Source organism: Halichoeres trimaculatus, unplaced genomic scaffold, assembly GCF_033239565.1.
Source record: "Halichoeres trimaculatus isolate MK-OKI-2021-1 unplaced genomic scaffold, fHalTri1.1 fHalTri1_scaffold_14, whole genome shotgun sequence".
Classification (NCBI taxonomy): Eukaryota; Metazoa; Chordata; class Actinopteri; order Labriformes; family Labridae; genus Halichoeres; species Halichoeres trimaculatus.
Window position 1 is genome coordinate 192,501 of NW_027437192.1, and position 20,000 is coordinate 212,500.

The 20,000-nt window shown below is 49.8% G+C and overlaps 4 protein-coding genes across 7 annotated transcripts in view; all 4 read right to left on the minus strand.

Annotated features, from left to right (window-relative positions):
- Positions 1 to 4,225, minus strand: part of gon4la (gon-4 like a) — a 13,748-nt gene extending 9,523 nt beyond the window's left edge. The window contains exons 1-9 of the mRNA XM_074687444.1: positions 4,174 to 4,225; positions 3,141 to 3,366; positions 2,339 to 2,559; positions 2,136 to 2,210; positions 1,721 to 1,771; positions 1,287 to 1,340; positions 935 to 1,030; positions 747 to 839; positions 306 to 467 (exon numbers count right to left, since the gene is read on the minus strand). Of these exons, the coding sequence (XP_074543545.1) occupies positions 306 to 467; positions 747 to 839; positions 935 to 1,030; positions 1,287 to 1,340; positions 1,721 to 1,771; positions 2,136 to 2,210; positions 2,339 to 2,559; positions 3,141 to 3,348 (960 nt within the window). The 5' untranslated portion in view covers positions 3,349 to 3,366; positions 4,174 to 4,225. The remainder of the gene's footprint in view (positions 1 to 305; positions 468 to 746; positions 840 to 934; positions 1,031 to 1,286; positions 1,341 to 1,720; positions 1,772 to 2,135; positions 2,211 to 2,338; positions 2,560 to 3,140; positions 3,367 to 4,173) is intronic.
- A 787-nt stretch (positions 4,226 to 5,012) lies between these two features.
- Positions 5,013 to 5,959, minus strand: LOC141803301 (C2 calcium-dependent domain-containing protein 4C-like). Its single transcript, XM_074687263.1, has 2 exons — positions 5,860 to 5,959; positions 5,013 to 5,649 (listed from the first exon to the last, which is right to left on the minus strand). The coding sequence occupies exon 2, from the start codon at positions 5,638 to 5,640 to the stop codon at positions 5,095 to 5,097; it is 546 nt and encodes a 181-aa protein (XP_074543364.1). The 5' UTR covers positions 5,641 to 5,649; positions 5,860 to 5,959; the 3' UTR covers positions 5,013 to 5,094.
- A 797-nt stretch (positions 5,960 to 6,756) lies between these two features.
- Positions 6,757 to 17,515, minus strand: ints3 (integrator complex subunit 3). Its single transcript, XM_074686185.1, has 29 exons — positions 17,408 to 17,515; positions 16,607 to 16,690; positions 16,200 to 16,283; positions 15,994 to 16,107; positions 15,809 to 15,893; positions 15,614 to 15,680; positions 15,328 to 15,469; positions 15,095 to 15,224; positions 14,564 to 14,661; positions 14,182 to 14,373; positions 14,018 to 14,105; positions 13,821 to 13,900; positions 13,507 to 13,598; positions 13,274 to 13,380; positions 12,974 to 13,093; positions 12,704 to 12,833; positions 12,576 to 12,630; positions 12,391 to 12,494; positions 11,374 to 11,538; positions 11,021 to 11,174; positions 10,873 to 10,941; positions 10,693 to 10,768; positions 10,442 to 10,555; positions 10,084 to 10,132; positions 9,828 to 9,995; positions 8,568 to 8,668; positions 8,367 to 8,439; positions 8,134 to 8,290; positions 6,757 to 7,784 (listed from the first exon to the last, which is right to left on the minus strand). Exons 1-29 carry the CDS (start codon positions 17,489 to 17,491, stop codon positions 7,707 to 7,709), a joined length of 3,060 nt encoding a protein of 1,019 aa, XP_074542286.1. The 5' UTR covers positions 17,492 to 17,515; the 3' UTR covers positions 6,757 to 7,706.
- A 1,353-nt stretch (positions 17,516 to 18,868) lies between these two features.
- Positions 18,869 to 20,000, minus strand: part of npr1a (natriuretic peptide receptor 1a) — a 24,507-nt gene continuing 23,375 nt past the window's right edge. For all 4 annotated transcript variants that reach the window (XM_074686182.1, XM_074686184.1, XM_074686181.1 and 1 more), the window contains 4 exons: positions 19,787 to 19,855; positions 19,492 to 19,666; positions 19,234 to 19,332; positions 18,869 to 19,084 (listed from right to left, as the gene is read on the minus strand). In XM_074686182.1, the coding sequence (XP_074542283.1) occupies positions 18,942 to 19,084; positions 19,234 to 19,332; positions 19,492 to 19,666; positions 19,787 to 19,855 (486 nt within the window). In that variant the 3' untranslated portion in view covers positions 18,869 to 18,941. The remainder of the gene's footprint in view (positions 19,085 to 19,233; positions 19,333 to 19,491; positions 19,667 to 19,786; positions 19,856 to 20,000) is intronic.

Below are 20,000 nucleotides of genomic sequence, written 5' to 3' on the forward strand. Positions count from 1 at the left end.
GTGACAGATTAATAATCAGTTACAGATTAATCATTAGTTACAGATTAATCATCAGTCACAGATTAATCATCAGTGACAGATTAATAATCAGTTACAGATTAATCATTAGTTACAGATTAATTATCAGTCACAGATTAATTATCAGTCACAGATTAATAATCAGTTACAGATTAATTATCAGTCACAGATTAATTATCAGTTACAGATTAATAATCGGTTACAGATTAATCATTAGTTACAGAGAACAGTTAATCCTTGGCACTAATCTTATCATCTCTAATCTCTGAGCGGCCCCTCTCTCTCACCGGGTACGGCTCCAGGCACACGGCGAGCTCCTCTTCCACGGCGTGGAGCTTCTCCAGGAAGCTGCTGTCAGGCATGGCCCTGTGGGGCGGAGCTTTAGGAGGAGGGGGCGGGCCCATGGTGAAGGAGGCTGCTCTCAAACGCCTGGAGCGGCAGCGAGAAGTCTGAGGAGGAGGAAACAACACAAACACATGGAGGCTGAGGGGGCGGGGCTTTAAGTTTAAACAGGAAGCAAATACATCACCTGACCATCACGTCTACCCAACCGTAAACTGATCAGCCAATGAGGTGGGCTCTTTCTGATCACCTGTTAACCATGAAACTAATCCGTCACTGTGTCAGTGCTTGGAACACACACACACATCTGCTGCTCAGTCACAACGCCACACACACCTGAGGAGTCCCAGGTAAACTATGACATCATGCACCTGCTGCTCTGTTACCTGCCAGGGGCTGCAGCTGTCCTCCTCCCCACGACTCAGACGACTCCCCCGGGGGGAGGAGGCCGAGCTCTCCATGTCACTCTCCTGGAAGGTCTGCACACACACACACACACACACACACACGCACACACACATTAATCCTTTATTAGGGTTGAGGGGAGCAGCAGCCAATCAGAATCGAGCCTCACATCTTCAGCGGTTTCATCCTCCTCCTCCTCATCAGGATGGTACTCTTCATCAGAGGAGTCTTCCTCAGCCAGCGGGATGTCAACAAACTGAGGAGCCTGGACACAAGGGGAAGTTAACTGATTGTCCTTTCAAAATAAGAGCTCTGACATTAACTTATGTTAGAATAAATTATTAAAAAACACTTTGAATAAAAACAGCTGACCTTTGATCACATGACTGACAGCTGACCTTTGATCACATGACTGACAGCTGACCTTTGATCACATGACTGACAGCTGACCTTTGATCACATGACTGACAGCTGACCTTTGATCACATGACAGACAGCTGACTAACAACAAAGGCACTTACCTTGATTACATCACTGCTCTTCTTAATTGGAGAAATGTTCCAGGCTGGAATCACCTGACAGAGACAGAGAGGTGAGACAGAGAAAGAAACAGACAGGCAGACAGACAGGCAGACAGACAGGTAGACAGACAGACAGACAGGCAGGCAGACAGGCAGACAGACAGACAGACAGACAGACAGGCAGACAGGCAGACAGACAGGCAGGCAGACAGACAGGCAGACAGACAGACAGACAGAAAGAAAGACAGACAGACAGACAGACAGACAGGCAGACAGACAGACAGACAGACAGGCAGACAGACAGACAGACAGGCAGACAGGCAGACAGACAGGCAGGCAGACAGACAGGCAGACAGACAGGCAGACAGACAGACAGACAGGCAGGCAGGCAGACAGACAGACAGACAGACAGGCAGACAGGCAGGTTGTCTCACCACTCCTTTCTCTACCACTTCTTTGAACTTGGATCGAGTCATTTTGGGCTCCTGACGAAGAGAAAACACAGATTATTGATCTGCTTCATCTTTTCTTTCATAACCTGGTAATTTATATCATCCCAGTAACTGTGGTTAATCTGATTAATGATTATAATCTGATTTCATTCTGTGGTTAATCTGATTAATGATTATAATCTGATATCGTTCTTTGGTTAATCTGATTAATGATTATAATCTGATTTCATTCTGTGGTTAATCTGATTAATGATTATAATCTGATTTCATTCTGTGGTTAATCTGATTAATGATTATAATCTGATTTCATTCTGTGGTTAATCTGATTAATGATCATAATCTGATATCCTGTCGTGTATCCAGTGACTTTTCTGTGTCCTGATTGGCTAACACTCACAAAGGGAGGAATGGCCTCGGTCTCGTTGATGGCGGCTTTCATCATGGCCACCACATGCTCATTAGTGATCACTTCCTGTAGGTCAGAGGTCAAACATGTATGAGTTTCACATAAAGATGGACGACATGAAAACTCCCTGACAGTGAGCTCTGAAACCAGCTGATACTGGGGATCAGCTGGTCCTGGACCTGGTCTGGACTCACATGGATGATGTTCCTGACGTTGACCGTGGTCAGGTTGTGTTGTTTGGACTTGGTCTCCAGTGATTGGTCGAGCTGTCTGCTGATCTCCATATCGACTGTAGACTCCGCCTCCTCCTCACTCTCTGAGGCTCCGCCCACTCTGACGTTCTCCGTTGTGGGTTTCCTCTTTCTCTTTCTCCCAGACCTCCTCCTCAAGACCTTCCCACCAACCTGACTGTCCTCTGAGACACAGACAGGTAAAACACCGACAGACAGACAGGTGAGACACACAGACAGACAGACAGGTGAGACACAGACAGGTGAGACAAACAGACAGGTAAAACACAGTCAGAGAGACAGGTGAAACACAGACAGGTAAAACACAGTCAGACAGACAGGTGAGACACAGACAGACAGACAGGTGGGACACAGACAGACAGACAGGTGAGACACACAGACAGGTTAAACACAGACAGACAGGTGAGACACACAGACAGACAGACAGGTGAGACACACAGACAGGTAAAACACAGACAGACAGGCAGGTGAGACACACAGACAGGTAAAACACAGACAGACAGGCAGGTGAGACACACAGACAGGTAAAACACAGACAGGTGAGACACACAGACAGGCAGACAGGTGAGACACACGGACAGGTAAAACACAGACAGACAGACAGGTGAGACACACAGACAGGTAAAACACAGACAGACAGACAGGTGAGACACAGATTGACATATGAATTCATGTCTTCTGGTGCGTGCGTGCGTGCGTGGGTGCGTGCGTGTGCGTGCGTGTGTGTGCGTGTGCGTGCTGTTACCCAGGGTGATGATGAGGCTGGAATCCGTCGTGTCTTCCTCCACCACCAGGTAAGCGTCATCCTCCTCCTCCTGTCTGGCTCCGCCCCCTGCAGGTGGAGGCTGCAGCATGGCACCATGGGAGGGCAGCTGAGGACCGGGTCGTGGCGATCCAGCAGGAGGGACGGAGCTGGTCGGGCTCAGTTTGTGGCGTTTGTGAAACGGGTTCATAGTGCAGACACATGACCTCTGAGGTGACATCATTAATGACATCATTTATAATTAAGGAAAAATCAGTGACATCATTTATAATTAAGGAATAATCAGTGACATCATTTATAATTAAGGAAAAATCAGTGACATTTATAATTAAGGAAAAATCAGTGACATCATTTATAATTAAGGAAAAATCAGTGACATCATTTATCATTAAGGAATAATCAGTGACATCATTTATCATTAAGGAAAAATCAGTGACATCATTTATCATTAAGGAATAATCAGTGACATCATTTATAATTAAGGAAAAATCAGTGACATCATTTATAATTAAGGAAAAATCAGTGACATCATTTATAATTAAGGAAAAATCAGTGACATCATTTACAGTTAAACATTTCAGACACAGGGAATAAAAGTTGTAATCTCAGATTAATCCTCACAGGGTGAATATTCCCAGATTGAGCTGTTTGCAGAGAGCATCCTGTAACTCTGGACCTGAGGAGCCTCAGGCTGGAAAATGAAATTATCTCTGTTCTGTTTCTTTTTTCATGTTTCTGATCAGACCTGGGGTCAGTCTGTCAGGTTTAATCTGGATTATCGCTGTTTTTAATCTGTCTGTGTTCATCTTCACATCCAACTCTGCTCCTGTGCTAACAGGCTAACGGCTAACAGCTAACTGTAACACCACACAGCTAACGGGCCGAACCGCTGACCCGGTACCAAACAGGACCGGGTCCGACCCCCGTTCAGTCCCGAAGTCTGGGTCCCGGTCCAGCACTGGAGTGGGTGAACCGGGTTTAAAACGGGTTAGAGTCAGAGAAGAAACTCACTTACCGCCACGAAGAGACTCAGCTCAAAAACTACATATCCGGAGTGACGTCACGGCTAAGGGGGCACGTTCTTCCTCTTGGAAGGCGGGAAGCGCTCAGCTCTGAGGAGCATTACCGCCCCCTATCGAGACAGGAGGAGGACTGAAACCACCCTCAACCAGAGCCAGGACCAGGACCAGAGCCAGGACCAGGACCAGAGCCAGGACCAGGACCCTCATTCACAGGGACTGAGGGTGTGTGCTCAGGCTTTTGACTGGTCCCCCTCTAAATGTGTAAATCATAAACACTCTGCACACCTTATGTTATCGAACCATCAACTCTTTGAAATGAATCGATGTGATTCAGTAATTTTCCAAACGAACAGAGAGAAAGTTTCTTCTCATTCATTTTCTGTTCTGTTTCAGCTTCATGTCTGTAAAGTCAGTTTGACTGTGTTCATCTGCTCTGGCCATGTTAAGGTATGTTTGTCATTCCAATAAAGCTTTTCTGAATTGAATTTCACACAGAGAAAAAAATAGAGCATATATTTGTATCTCAGTTTAGTGACTTGGACTGATCGAACAGTTGGTCAGCTGTTCGGTGGTTTCATGTTGATGTTGTTTGTATCTGAATGTGAGCGTCTCGGTCCATCATGAACCTCCAGGTGTAAATTCAGAGAGTTTCAGGTGCGTTTGTTATCAAAGTGTCAGGTTTGTCGCTGACTATATTGGGTGATTTGGCTTTTATTTTGAAAGGACAGTTAAAGACTTTGATGAAAGTTTCCCAGAGTGGCCCACAGGGGGCGACATGTCACATGTTGGATTGTTGTGTTTTCTCAGAGTAAAGGATGAAGGAGGTCAAAGGTCACATCATGTCACTTTATTAAAACTTCACATTAAAACATAAACACACTCTTCTGACTCCACACATCCACCTGACAGGTGCATCACCTCCTGGGGGCGGGGCTTAGAGCCTTCAGCATGGCGGCAGGTCTCTTCAGCTCCTTCAGAACCTGCCGGCCCAGCGCTCTGACAGGCTGCGTGCTGACCCGGGTGAGAGTGGCCTCTGAGTCCTGCAGGTCCTCATCCATCACCGTCACGGTGACCGGTTTGTTCCGGTGAAACAGGGACTCCCTGCGACGGGTGCAGGGGCTAGCAGCCAGCACGGCCCGGAAGCCGTAGGGTGTGGTCACCTTCCCCACGTGGGGCAGTGACAGCGCTGCACGGGTCGTCAAGTCCACATCCTGAGAGTCTTCTGCTGGGCGGGGTCGTCTGACCCGGGGCGTGGGCAGGCGCAGCAGGCTCCTGGACTGAGGGTCTGCAGGAGGACTCGTTTCTGGACCGTCATCATCATGGTCGGACAGAAGTCTGGTCCGGTCTGACGAGGTCAGGCGAGGCCGTGGAGAGAGGAAGGGGCTGCGGGATGGGACAAAGAAGCTCGGGATCCGGTCTGGAGTCAGAACCAGATTCCTCAGAGATGATCCAGAGGACATGACGACAGTCTGCAGGAGTCAGAGAGCAGAGACTGGGTCAGGAGCGTGGACCGGGTCGGATCAGAGACCTGCTTCAGTGTTACATCATTTCCTGTCCTGATCCTCTAAAGGTGAGAACACCTGTAACAGGTAAAACCTTCAGGACAGGAACTGATGTCATCATCTGCTCTTCTTTCTGAAGACAGACCCAGACCTGAACCTGGAGATGGTCTCACTGACCTGAATCTGGATCAGTGGAGTCCTGATCAACTGGTCTGGATCACTAGAGTCCTGATCAACTGGTCTGGATCAGTAGAGTCCTGATGAGCTGGTCTGGATCAGCAGAGTCCTTTTACCTGTGTGACAGGTGTCTGTGGTTTATATGAGCAGCAGCAGGTGGGTCCAATCAACTAATCAGAGCAGCAGGCAGGTGTGTGTGTGTGTGTGTGTGTGTGTGTGTGTGTGTGTGTGTGTGAACACGGTGAACTGATCAGGTGACCACAACCCTGAACAGGTAAGACCCCACAGAGAGAAACCACCTCACTGTCAGAGATCACTGAGGTTTTTCCATTTAAAGCTCCTTTGAGGAGCCTGTAGTTTTTCTTTTGGTGCCCCCTGTGGACCAGGTGCTGCCTCTGATGACTCCAGCGCCCCCTGTGGACCAGGTGCTGCCTCTTATGACTCCAGCGCCCCCTGTGGACCAGGTGCTGCCTCTGATGACTCCAGCGCCCCCTGTGGACCAGGTGCTGCCTCTGATGACTCCAGCGCCCCCTGTGGACCAGGTGCTGCCTCTGATGACTCCAGCGCCCCCTGTGGACCAGGTGCTGCCTCTGATGACTCCAGCGCCCCCTGTGGACCAGGTGCTGCCTCTGATGACTCCAGCGCCCCCTGTGGACCAGGTGCTGCCTCTGATAATCGTACATGTGTTTATTTCAATAAAGATTTGAATTAGTGTTTGATTCAATCTTGCGCTTGTCTGCAGAATTTTCTTAAAAAAATCTAAAAGTCATGTGTTACGGGACTAATCCTGCTCAGTCGTCTTTTCTGGCCTGTGTATGTGTGTGTGTGTGTATGTGTGTATGTGTGTATGTGTGTATGTGTGTTAGTGTCTGTGTCTGGCTCGCAGGCTGTGGGTGTGAGCTGAGCCAGGGAGGCGGAGCCAGTTTGAATGTTGAGTTTTCTGACAGGGAACCAGAACTCCAGCAGAGCCCACCTTTAAAAATCACACAAACAGGAAGTAGAGAGTGACGATGTAGGAGCCTTAAAAGCAGGAGCTCTGTTTTTGTGTCTGGTGATAAATTCAGATTCTTTTCTCGCTCTTCGTCCTCCTGACGTCATCATACTGAAACACGCCGCGCTGATGATGTCATCCTCCTGCTGTATCTCACCTGTCTGCCTCAGAGTTTTCCTTGAAAGGTTTATTTATTATCTCAAACATCAGATTTCTCACGTCTCATTTTTCATCAACAGTCACAAAGTACACAGACCAGGAGAAACCACCACACTGCTCCCAGACATCCCTGTTATCTCAGCTTAACGCTGTAAAAAATGTTGTAATGTTCCTTTAAACGCTGGCCCCGCCCCCTCACTCTGCTGTGACAAAAAGATGTCAACACGAGACAAATTTCTGGTTTTATATCAAGACTCTTCCAACATGTTCACAACAGACCAGGGTGTTTTACTGCAGCGGGACAAACAGGAAGGAACTGCTAAAAACAGCAGGAAGTTAGCTTCCTCCACGATAAGAGTCCAAAAGAAAAGGAACTTTAAAAAAGAAAAGAAAATCCAGAAACAACCTCATTCAGCGTCCACATGTCCTCACTAAAAACGTCTTTGTGCTGGTTCAGTTCAGTATTTCCTCCCAGTGCATCATGGGAGATCGACCACATGGAGCTGAGTGGCGACCTTTGACCTGTCAGGTCCCCTCTCCATGGAAACCGTCTCCTGAAAGAGTCACGCACTCCCAAGGATTACCAGCGTGTGGCACGTCAACGCCGTGCCTGCTCCACAGAAGAAAGTGCTTGTCATCATAAAGGGGGCGTGGCCTCTTCCAGTGGTCGGGGCGTCTTATTGGTTTGGAGAGTCCATCAGTCGCTGTCAGAGCCCACGGCTGATGAGCCTTTCCTCTTCCTCTTCGGCGCTTTGGGCTTCGAGTCCTCCTCCTCCTGGAACACAGACACAGGATGTGACCTCATGACCATGTGACCTAACCCTAACCCTAACCCTAACCATGTGACCCCTTTAAACCATGTGACCCCTTTAAACCATGTGACCCCTTTAAACCATGTGACCCTTTTAAACCATGTGACCCCTTTAAACCATGTGACCCCTTTAAACCATGTGACCCTTTTAAACCATGTGACCCCTTTAAACCATGTGACCCTTTTAAACCATGTGACCCTTTTAAACCATGTGACCCCTTTAAACCATGTGACCCCTTTAAACCATGTGACCCCATTAAACCATGTGACCCCTTTTATCAAGTCAACCTGTGACCTGGCAGCAGGGACGTACCGAGGCACTGCTTGAGGCGCTCTCCTCCTCATTGTTGGTGGGCGGAGCTGCTCCTTTCCTGGAGCGCGGCGAGGTGGCCGGGGCCTTACGGCGAGACTTGGGAGGCTTCGCCTGAGAGTCCTCGTACTCCTCGGCCAGGGCGAACAGGTCACTGAACCTGAAGAGGAAGTGATGTCATCAGAACCAAGCATATTGTAGTCACTCTGTGTGTGTGTGTGTGTGTGTGTGTGTACCTCATTTTGTGGGCCTCGTCACAGCTGGCCTGAACGTGCTGCAGAGCCTGGAGGATCGGAGTCTGAGTGAAGACTGACGGACACACACCGTTATTCTCAATGACCGATAATCAACCCGTGTGTGTGTGTGTGTGTGTGTGTGTGTGTGTGTGTGTGTGTGACAGTGTGTGTGTGTGTGTGTGTGTGTGTGTGCAGACTCACAGTTGTTCTTGGTGTTGCTCAGGCTCAGTCTCAGGTTGTCCATGTGCTCCAGGATCTGTTCCAGGGTCAGCTGAGCCAGTTTACTGCTGGAGCTCCTCAGACTGAGGACAGAGACACCAAGAGGTCACTCAGCGCCCCCAAGAGGTCACTCAGCGCCCACATGAGGTCACTCAGCGCCCACATGAGGTCACTCAGCGCCCCCAAGAGGTCACTCAGCGCCCCCAAGAGGTCACTCAGCGCCCCCATGAGGTCACTCAGCGCCCACATGAGGTCACTCAGCGCCCCCATGAGGTCACTCAGCGCCCACATGAGGTCACTCAGCGCCCACATGAGGTCACTCAGCGCCCACATGAGGTCACTCAGCGCCCCCATGAGGTCACTCAGCGCCCACATGAGGTCACTCAGCGCCCCCATGAGGTCACTCAGCGCCCACATGAGGTCACTCAGCGCCCCCATGAGGTCACTCAGCGCCCACATGAGGTCACTCAGTGCCCCCATGAGGTCACTCAGTGCCCCCAATAAATCGGGCGATTATTTTATCGATTAGTCGACTAATGTAACAGTTAATCGGACGATTAGTCTAACGATTATTTTTCTGTTGTTTAATTATTTCGAAACCATAATGTTTTCAAATAAATGCCAAAACGATCTCTCTCATAACAGAGTTAAATAAACACTGTTTTTCACAGCAAAATGCAAAATATAGAATAAAATGATAAAAATAAAAAGGCCAGTCTGTTTACTCTGACAGTCCAATAGGGCTGCAACTAATCATTATTTTTAAAGTGGAGTAAACTATGGTTAATTTGTGAAGGATTTGTGAAGGAGACTCTCTAAATCACGTTATCAGACGCTAAACTCCGGGAGCTGTCAGGCTGTCCAAGCCGCAGATGCAGAGCCTCCGTCAGCGCACAGCGCTCTCTGGGAGTGGAGATTTTTCCTCATCAGTATTCCTCACGTATGAACTTAGTGATCTTTACCCATAAAAGTGTCCACTAACACAGCACCTCATGCTGTGAGCTGAAGGTACAGATGAGTATTACCCCCTGGTGTTCGATTTCACCATGTGACAACCACAAGAAAAACTATAATACGACGTGTCGACTATTAAATTGCGTCGATGAATTTTTATCGTTGACGTAGTTGATTATGTCGACTAATCGCTGCAGCCCGACTCAGCGCCCCCATGAGGTCACTCAGCGCCCCCATGAGGTCACACCTCATTCATTGACTTCCCCATAAGCAGCCCCCCCCCCTCACCTCTGCCTCTTGCGGGGCTGGTTGTTGTTCTTGATCAGCTGGGCCTTGATGTGCTCTCCCAGCGTGTCGTCGTACTTGGACGCCCAGTGTCTCAGGATGCTGGTGGTGAACTGGTCCTCAGGGTGACACGGACGACTCAGGACCATCTTCACCATCTCCTCACTGGGCCTGACAGAGACAGACAGGCAGAGAGTGAGACAGGTAACACCCCCATGACTCTGTGTGTGTGTGTGTGTGTGTGTGTGTGTGTGTTTACTTCTCTCTTCGAAGCTGCAGCAGCAGACAGGATAAGGCCTCAGGGTGTTCTGCAACACACACAGGGAGAGGGTCAGACTGAGAGCTGCTCTGTGATTGGTCAGACAGACTGAGAGCTGCTCTGTGATTGGTCAGACAGACTGAGAGCTGCTCTGTGATTGGTCAGACAGACTGAGAGCTGCTCTGTGATTGGTCAGACAGACTGAGAGCTGCTCTGTGATTGGTCAGACAGACTGAGAGCTGCTCTGTGATTGGTCAGACAGACAGAGAGCTGCTCTGTGATTGGTCAGACAGACTGAGAGCTGCTCTGTGATTGGTCAGACAGACTGAGAGCTGCTCTGTGATTGGTGGACTCTCACCTTTGTACTTGAGGTGCTGCAGGATGGGGATGATGGTCTCCAGAGGGATACTGTGAGCCAGGAACAGCTGCCAGGTGCTGTACTGCTCAAAGGTCTCCCAGTCAAGAGACTGGACTGTGGACACACACACACACACACACACACACACACACACACACAGAAGCAGTTCAGCTTTAGGGACGGTGTATTTGCTTGTGTGTGTGTGTGTGTGTGTGTGTGTGTGTGTGTGTGTGTGTGTGTGAGAGACTTACTGAGGATGTTGAGCACTGAGTCCTTCCTGAACATCACCAGGTTCCCCATCATCACATGACACATCAGCTCCTGCAGCTACACACACACACACACACACACACACACACACACACACACACAGGTGTGAGCAGCTGTGGACTAAAGGTGTGTATCAGATTTCTTAACGATCGATCAGTTACCTGCGTTGAGTCGATGACGGCGACGATCATGTTGAGCAGCTCGCCGCTCCGCAGCGTCTCGTCTGGAAACTGATCGAAAAGAAACAATGAGCTCTAACCCTGGACTGTGTGTGTGTGTGTGTGTGTGTGTGTGTGTGTGTGTGTGTACCTCTGTGTAGATGGAGGGTGTGAGGTAGCAGAGCAGCCGGACATCGTCCTCCTGACACGCCTTCATGTCCATCATCAGACAGGTGTGCAGGTCACCGAGCGCCGTGGCCTGAGCAAACGACTCGTACAGCATCATCTTACCATTGGCCGCTTTGCTGCAGGCACACACACACACACACACACACACACACACACACACACACACACACACACACACACACACACACACACACACACACACACACACACACACACACACACACACACACACACAGGAAGGACACACAGGAAATGATGTCATGTTTCTACTTTCTCTGTGGCAGAGGAGTGAGGTCACCTCTGACATCACCTCACCTGGCCTTCAGGTAGTAGAGCAGGTGGTAGCCGATCTTGGGCTGTTTCTGGTAGAACTCGGCCAACATGTCGAGCAGCACCGAGAAACCCGAGTTATCCTCCTGCATGGTCACCAGGTTCCTGAAGATCAGACAGACCGGGCGGCACACCGAGTCCTCCAGGGACCTGAGAGAGACAGACAGGTCAGACAGGTGGGCAGAGAGACAGGTCAGACCAGACAGACAGGTAAGACCAGACAGACAGGTCAGACAGGTGGGCAGAGAGACAGACAGGTCAGATAGGTGAGCAGAGAGACAGGTCAGACCAGACAGGTGAGCACAGCACACAGGGGTCAGAGTCTTCTCTGGTCTTATCCTGGGAGTGGTTTGTGTCTTCAGTGACAGACTTGGTAGAGACCTGACAGTGGACTCTGAGGACCTGGTCTATGATACTTGGTGACCTGGTAAAGGATAGTGGACTCTGTGTGGACTCTAAAGGACCAGGTCCCTGTTACTCAGTGACCTGGTGGAGTACAGTGGATTCTGAGGACCTGGTCCCTGTAACTCAGTAACCTGGTGAAGGATAGTGGACTCTGTGTGGACTCTGAGGACCTGGTCCCTGTTACTCAGTGACCTGGTGGAGTACAGTGGATTCTGAGGACCTGGTCCCTGTTACTCAGTGACCTGGTTAAGGATAGTGGACTCTGTGTGGACTCTGAGGACCTGGTCCCTGTTACTCAGTGACCTGGTGGAGTACAGTGGATTCTGAGGACCTGGTCCCTGTTACTCAGTGACCTGGTTAAGGATAGTGGACTCTGTGTGGACTCTGAGGACCTGGTCCCTGTTACTCAGTGACCTGGTGGAGTACAGTGGATTCTGAGGACCTGGTCCCTGTTACTCAGTGACCTGGTTAAGGATAGTGGACTCTGTGTGGACTCTGAGGACCTGGTCCCTGTTACTCAGTGACCTGGTTAAGTAAGGTGGACTCTAAAGGACCTGGTCCCTGCACGCGGCAGACGGAGCTGGACTAAGGTCTTACTCCTCGGTGATCTCCTCGGGCAGGACGTCTCCTCTGAAGTGATCTTTGAACAGCTCAGCCAGACAGGAAGCCAGGGAGGACATCTGCTCCGTGTCAAAGTCCTCCTGAAAGACACAGACCAGGATTGGGGTCAGGGCCCACATGGGTCAGAGCCAGGGTCCAGATCAGCTGAGTGTGTGACCCACCTCCAGGATCAGGTCTACGATCTCCTGCATGACCTCGCACTGCGTCTCCGTGTCGCTGCAGACAGAGAGCCGTCAGTCACCATCTGTACTCATCTGAGGACCTGAAGGAGGACTGCCACAGGACTTACCTGGTCTTTTGCAGCCCCTGGACTTTCTCCTTCATAGTGTCGTCTAATTGGTCCAGCCAGGGTGTGATGTCAGCGGGCTCCTCGATCACAGCCTCTTTGATTGGATGGAACCTGAACTCCCTCTTCTTTCCTGCACGGTGATTGGTGGACAGAGTATGATGTCATCAGCTGGGAGATTCAAACAGCTGAGACTGGGCCAAACTGGTTAAACTGAGATTCCTTCTGGTTGAACCAGTCAAACCCAGTAACCATGGTAACCAGGTGACTCACCTTTGTTGTTGACCTCCTCCTCATCGTCACTGAAGGTCGCCTCCGTCGTGTCATAGCCAACGTCCTCCTTATCCAACATGTGGTTCTCCATCTCCATGGCAACCGACTCCTCCATCTTAACTACACACACACACACACACACACACACACACACACACACACACACAGAAACAGTTAAAATGATTTGGTCTGTTTTTTTTCTGATTCAGCTAAAGACCTGTGTGTGTGTGTGTGTGTGTGTGTGTGTGCGCGTGTGTGTGTGTGTGTGTGTGTGTGTGAGTAATTCTACAGATATGTTACCTTCCGTAGGGGGCGATGGCGAGCTGCAGAACTCTGGGAATCTCTCTCTGAGCATCGATCGAAGTTCACGATCTAACTTTGGGTTATCAAAGAGAGGAGCCAGATGACTGTGGGGGAGAGAAGGAGCAACTGTCAGACAATAATCAATAATTATCAATCAATAATTATCAATAACCAATCATTGTCGACTGATAGTTTGAGTTTGTGTGTGTGTGTTTGTGTGTGTGTCTTACGCCAGCACTCTCTTCTCCATGATGAAGGTGAGCGAGTTGAAGACCCCCTGACGCACCTGAGACTCCAGCGGAGGAAAGAAGTGAGGAATGATCTGAGGAGACAAGAAAAAGGACACAGGAAAGGAAACAAGGAGGCAGAGGTTACAGGAAAGAAGGGTGTGAGAAAAACATGATTAAAGGAAGTAGTCACTATTTTTTACTCCATCTCAGAACTACATTTCCCATGAGCCCCAGCATCTGCATCAAAATAAGTGTGTGTGTGTGTGTGTGTGTGTGTGTGTGTGTGTGTGCGTTTGTGTGAGTGTGTGTGGTACCCTGCACATGAAGTCCAGCAGCGTGGCGGTGATGGCGGGGTGTGGTTTCATGGAGTGATGCATCACCAGGATGGCGGGCTCTGAAAAATAAAAGCCTGTCAGTTCGTGCGCAGGGAGAGACAGCTCCACGCCCACCTGCTGCTCCAGGTCCAGGTGTGTGTTTATTGTGGAGTGTGTGTGTGTGTGTGTGTGTGTACCTATGTTCATTATGCTGTCTTTCTCAGGGTTGAAGAACAGCCAATCGTAGAAGAGCGCCAGCTTGGCGTTGGATGCAGCAACGTTTGACTGTGGACAGAGATCAGCTGATTGGTTTCTGACTTCTGAATCCGCCTGTTAGATCTCTTAGGCTCCGCCCACTTACCGTGCAGGTGGTGAGCAACCAGCCAATGATGGCCCAGCGTGGTAGGATGTCAGAGCTCAGCACCTCATTGGACGGGTGGACCACGCCACAGATGTATCGAATCAGATCGCAGCGCAGTGATTGGCTCTCTGCTGTAGACAGGTACTGTCTCTGGAACCAGTCCTGGTACCGCTTCTGCTGCCCGAAGCGCACCTGAGCACAGGTAAGATCAAAGAGGTCAGACACACCTGATCAGAAGCTCCAGCTGCTCAACATGGCGCCGACTGTGGACAAGTTATCACTGCACACCTGAGTACCTGCAGAGTATACACCCTGTGACAGAGTGTGTGTGTGTGTGTGTGTGTGTGTGTGTGTGTGTGTGTGTGTGTACAGAGTGCCTTACCCTGGAGGTCATGAACAGCAGTTTAGTTTCCATGTCTGGAGTGAGACGACACGCCAGAAACTTCCTGGAGGTTCGAGCCGTCAGCAGCTGGAGAACACCTGGGGGGGTTTGAAAATCTGTGAGGATTGTGGGTAGTGTAGTGTTACCTGTGAGCTGAGGATTGTGGGTAGTGTAGTGTTACCTGAGAGCTGAGGGTTGTGGGTAGTGTAGTGTTACCTGAGAGCTGAGGGTTGTGGGTAGTGTAGTGTTACCTGAGAGCTGAGGGTTGTGGGTAGTGTAGTGTTACCTGTGAGCTGAGCATTGTGGGTAGTGTAGTGTTACCTGTGAGCTGAGCATTGTGGGTAGTGTAGTGTTACCTGTGAGCTGAGCATTGTGGGTAGTGTAGTGTTACCTGAGAGCTGAGGGTTGTGGGTAGTGTAGTGTTACCTGAGAGCTGAGGGTTGTGGGTAGTGTAGTGTTACCTGTGAGCTGAGCATTGTGGGTAGTGTAGTGTTACCTGTGAGCTGAGGATTGTGGGTGGTGTAGTGTTACCTGTGAACTGGGGGCTGAGCACCTGCGGGTTGTGCAGCAGGTCTTTCCACAGCAGCTCCATCTCAGGGATCCGAGCAACGTTCTGCAGCAGACGAACCAGATCTCTGCCGATGATCAGACACTCCATGAACTGACAACAGAGGGACACAGGGGGGGTTATCACAGAGACCACTAAGGGGGGCAGGATCACTGGTCCCCTTCCTCCCTCTCCTCCTCCTCCTCCTCCTCCTCACCTTCTCCCTCAGCATACTGATGCAGAAGTCCACCTCCTTCTGACGCAGAGACAGCAGGTTTGGGGCGCCATGGTCCACGATGAGGCGGAGGTACGTGTAGACAGACATCGCTATCAGCATCCCGCTCTTCAACACCCACTCTCTGGACAGGAAACACTCAGGCTGAGCCTTCACAATAAAAGCCCCGCCACTAAGCGGAACAGTGTGTGTGTGTGTGTGTGTGTGTGTGTGTGTGTGTGTGTGTGTGTGTTAGCAGAGACAACTCAGATGGTTCTTTCTGACTCACTTCTGGTCGAGCAGGATGTCCATCACACTCTCAGCCAACCACAGGTTCTTAGAGGAGATATCTCCACCTGGAGAAACACACACACACACACACACACACGCACACACAGTGTTACAGCTTGGATCAGCACAGGGTTTTACTTAAAGACTCTGAAGTGCTAATATTTATTTGTGTGTGTGTGTGTGTGTGTGAGACCTGCGATCTGTTTCAGCAGGGTCATCACGACTCCGTCAGCTCCCATCACTCCGCTCTTCACCAGCTCTCTGACCAGCCACACCAGCTGCACAAACAGACACACACACACACTGTGACTTCCTCACATGGCCATGAACACACACACCCTGCCCCATGTCTGTGAAGAGTCCAGGTTCTGGTCTGACCTGGGTTCTGGGGACGTCCTGCAGCTTTAAGAACTTCTCCATGAGGATCTGGTTGATCTTGACCAGGATCACATTCATCCCGTCTCTGTTCAGCAGCGTCAGGTCTCTGTAACACTGTGACACACACACACACACACACACATCACTGTGCTGTCATGATGATGTCACAGTGATGTCATAGGTAATGAGGGCAGGACGAGTCTTACCCTCTGGGCCTGGGTTGCCTCTGTGAGGACCAGCGTGAACAGACCCAGACACACCTCCTCATGCTGCTGCTGACCTTTACACACCTGCACACAGGTAAACAGGAAGTTAGACAGGAAGTTCAACTCCAGACACATCTGAGGTCAGATCTGAGTCTCTCTGCACAGGTGAGACGACCGAACCTGAGCTGTGTCACTGACAGACAGGTAGAGACAGAACATCAGTCTGACACCTGAGGAGCACAGGCTCACACACCTGTTCAACTCCCAGCACATGTTCCTGCAGCAATCACAGCGAGTAAACAGTGTGTGTGTGTGTGAGTGTGTGTGTGTGTGTGTGTGTGTGTGTGTGTGTGTGTGTGTGTGTGTGTGTGTGTGTGTGTGAGAAAGAAAAAGAACATATGTCTTACATTAGCCGTGAGCGCATCGTTAGCCTCTCTCTCTGACAGCCCATTGGTCAACGCCTGGACGATCCCAACGCACCGCTCCAGCTTCTGCCAACACACACGGACAGGTTTGTTAAGCATGCTGCACGCACACACACACACACACACACACACACACACACACACACACACACACACACAGGGGAATCAGTCAGAATACTGGAGCTTAAAACAACATGAACTACATCCTAAGGAGTCACACACTTCACCCTGATGGAGTCTGAAGAAAAACACACACACACACACTCTTTCATGTAAATACTGTTTATTTATACACACACACACACACACACACACACACACACACACACTCAATGTTTTTGTTCAGCACTTTCTCTAGTTTTGACATGTGAAACGGGCATGGCGCATGCGCATACCTCACTTTCCAGTCCCCTCCATGTTTAGGTAAAGTTAGCATGCTAGGCTAGCAGTGTGAGGTGTGTGTGTGTTGCTCTGTGTTCAGTTTTAAGTGAATAAAAACCACCTATCACCTGTAACGTGTCAGGAGCAGGTGAACCGGAAGTCTCTCTCACCTGCTCCGGGCTCAGCGGGCCGGAGTGCCGCGCTAAGCTAACCCGTGCTAAGCTGTTAGCCTGTCTGAGTGTGTGAGTGTGTGTGTGTGTGAGTGCTGCAGCCAGTCTTTGTACCCGCTGATTGTTTTTCTCTCTAACTGCTCTCTGACTGCTCTCTCTGGCAGATGACCCGGACTAACCGTCTCCACCCGGGTCACCCGTCCTCTCCGGACCGTAACCCGGGTCAGCCTACCTCCTCCAGCTCGTCCTTGGCGTCCAGCTGAGTGGACACCAGTAGCCGGCCCTGCGGCTTCGCCTTCGCCGGTGCAGGCTCCATCTGCTCCCGCCGCGCCTCGCCGGGCCCCGCGGAGCTGAGAGGGGCCGGGACTCCGGGTGTTCTGGATGTTTCTGTCGGTGTACCGGAGCAACTGGGGGGGGCCTTCCGGGGCGGGGGTCTCGTTCTGGGTCAGTGGTGCTGGTCTGTGTGTTTTTAGAACTTATTCAGGGTCTGTCTCACTCTTGGTCCCGCTCTGAGTCTCTGTCCGGACACAGCAGCATAACGGACATCCGCACCGACAGAGCCGAGGAAGAGGGCGGGGTTTGCTGGGAAAACTGACCAATCAGTGGACGAAACGCTCTGAGTGACGTACCCCAAGACCAATGACGGGGGAGAGGGTCTACAGCCAATCCCTGGGCAGCTGCTGACAAAAACCACCTTCATGGAAACTATTTGATGACTTTATTTTATTATTTCGTTACTTTATTTATTTTTTTATTTCTCCAATGAAATAAAACAGCGTATTTTAATTACTAATTAAAAAAGAAGAAAAACTTCTCCATTATTCACATTACTGAGTCTGTGTCGTAATCAGATATTTATTCATGAAACAATCCACTTTACATCAACTTAGTGAACACCGGGTTTAGAGATGAGCTCAGGAACTCAACAGGTAATGTCTGAGGACACTGTTTGATAGTCTATTCTGCAGTTTTCTTTAAAGGGACATAAAGGCACCAAGAGCTGATGAATGAGAGGTTGAGAGTTTTCTGAAGTTAAAAAAATAAAAGCACAACACAAAGCTGACAAATGTTTGTGCACATTGTAAAGCTTTATTTATTTATTGTCCTTACAGCACATCACCACGTGTCTGCATTGTAATCTGAAAATCTCTGTACACTTTCCTGGAGCTGAAATAAAAGCTGACCCTTTAAATAATATCATAAGTGTTCAGTCAAAGAGCAAGAAAGGATGTGACCTTTGACCTCTTTATCTCCTTGTCTCCTTCACTTCCTGTTCTCCTTATCCTCTCTCCCTTTGCCACTTTCTTCTTTGCGTCTGCTCTCTAAAGTGTGTGTCCTTCTTAGGGAGTGTCCTTTCCACTCAGTGTGTGTCCTTCTCTTTAGTGTGTGTCCTTCTCTTTAGTTTGTGTCCATTTTTTTAGTGTGTCCCTCTCTTTAGTGTGTGTCCTTCTCTTGAGAGTGTGTCCTTCTCTTAAGTGTGTGTCCCCCTCTTTAGTGTGTGTCCTTCTCTTTAGTGTGTGTCCTCTTTAGTTTGTGTCCTTATCTTTAGTTTGTGTCCTTATCTTTAGTTTGTGTCCTTATCTTTAGAGTGTGTCCTTACCTATAGTGTGTTTCCTTCTCTTTAGTGTGTGTCTTTCACTTAAGTGTGTGTCCTTCTCAGTGTGTGTCCTTCTCTTTAGTGTGTGTCCTTCTCAGTGTGTGTCCTTCTCTTTAGTGTGTGTCCTTCTCTTTAGTGTGTGTCCTTCTCTTTAGTGTGTGTCCTTCTCTTAGTGTGTCTCCTCCCCCAGCAGCCAGTATGTCCTCAGTCGTCCCTTCCCCTTCATGTCGATCTCTCCTCTGAGCTGCAGCTTGAAGCAGCTGAACTCCTGCAGGACGTCCCGGGTCGCCTCGGACACGTGGATCTTCAGGGCTGCACAGAAACATCAGGTGAAGGACTCCAGAACCCAGACCCAGACTACACAGTGTGTGTGTGTGTGTGTGTGTGTGTGTGTGTGTGTGTGTGTGTGTGTGTGTGTGTGTGTGTGTGTGTGTGTGTGTGTGTGTGTATGTGTGTTTTACCTTCTCCGTTGGACTCCATACGTGATGCTGTGTTAACTGTGTCTCCAAACAGACAGTACCTGGGCATCTTCAGCCCAACCACACCTGCACAAACAGGACCTGTAAACACACACACACACACACACACACACACACACACACACACACACACACACACACACACACACACACACACACACAGCCGTGCATACAGATCATTTGAAAGCACTTCTGAAGATAAAGTTAAACACACACACACACACACTCACACACACTGACCGCTGTGGATGCCGATGCGCAGCCTCAGCTGCTGGTCGGCGCGGTGGCGGATCTTGAAGCTCTTGACGGCGTCCAGCAGAGCCAGCGACATGCGTGCGATCTCCCTCCCGTGCAGCTTCCCGTTCCTCACCGGCAGCCCCGACACCACCATGTAGGCGTCCCCGATCGTCTCCACCTGGGGGCAGCACCCAGAATCAGCTAGCCAAGTTTAGCTTAGCACAGTGACTTAGCATCATGACCTATGTGTAGTTAAAGGCTAATGACTGTTAGCTTAGCTTCTCTTAGCACAGTTTACCTTGTAAACATCAAAGTTGTCGATGATGGCGTCGAAACAGGTGTACAGGTCGTTCAGCAGAGTCACAACCTGAAGGTCAAAGAGTGATGTCACATTTACCTGTCTCACTCTAAGTCATGACATCATCACATCCCCCACTGGTTACACTGAGAGGTCAAAGGTCACATGACAGGAAACTGCTCATCAGACATGCACAGTGTGAGACAGCAGGGTG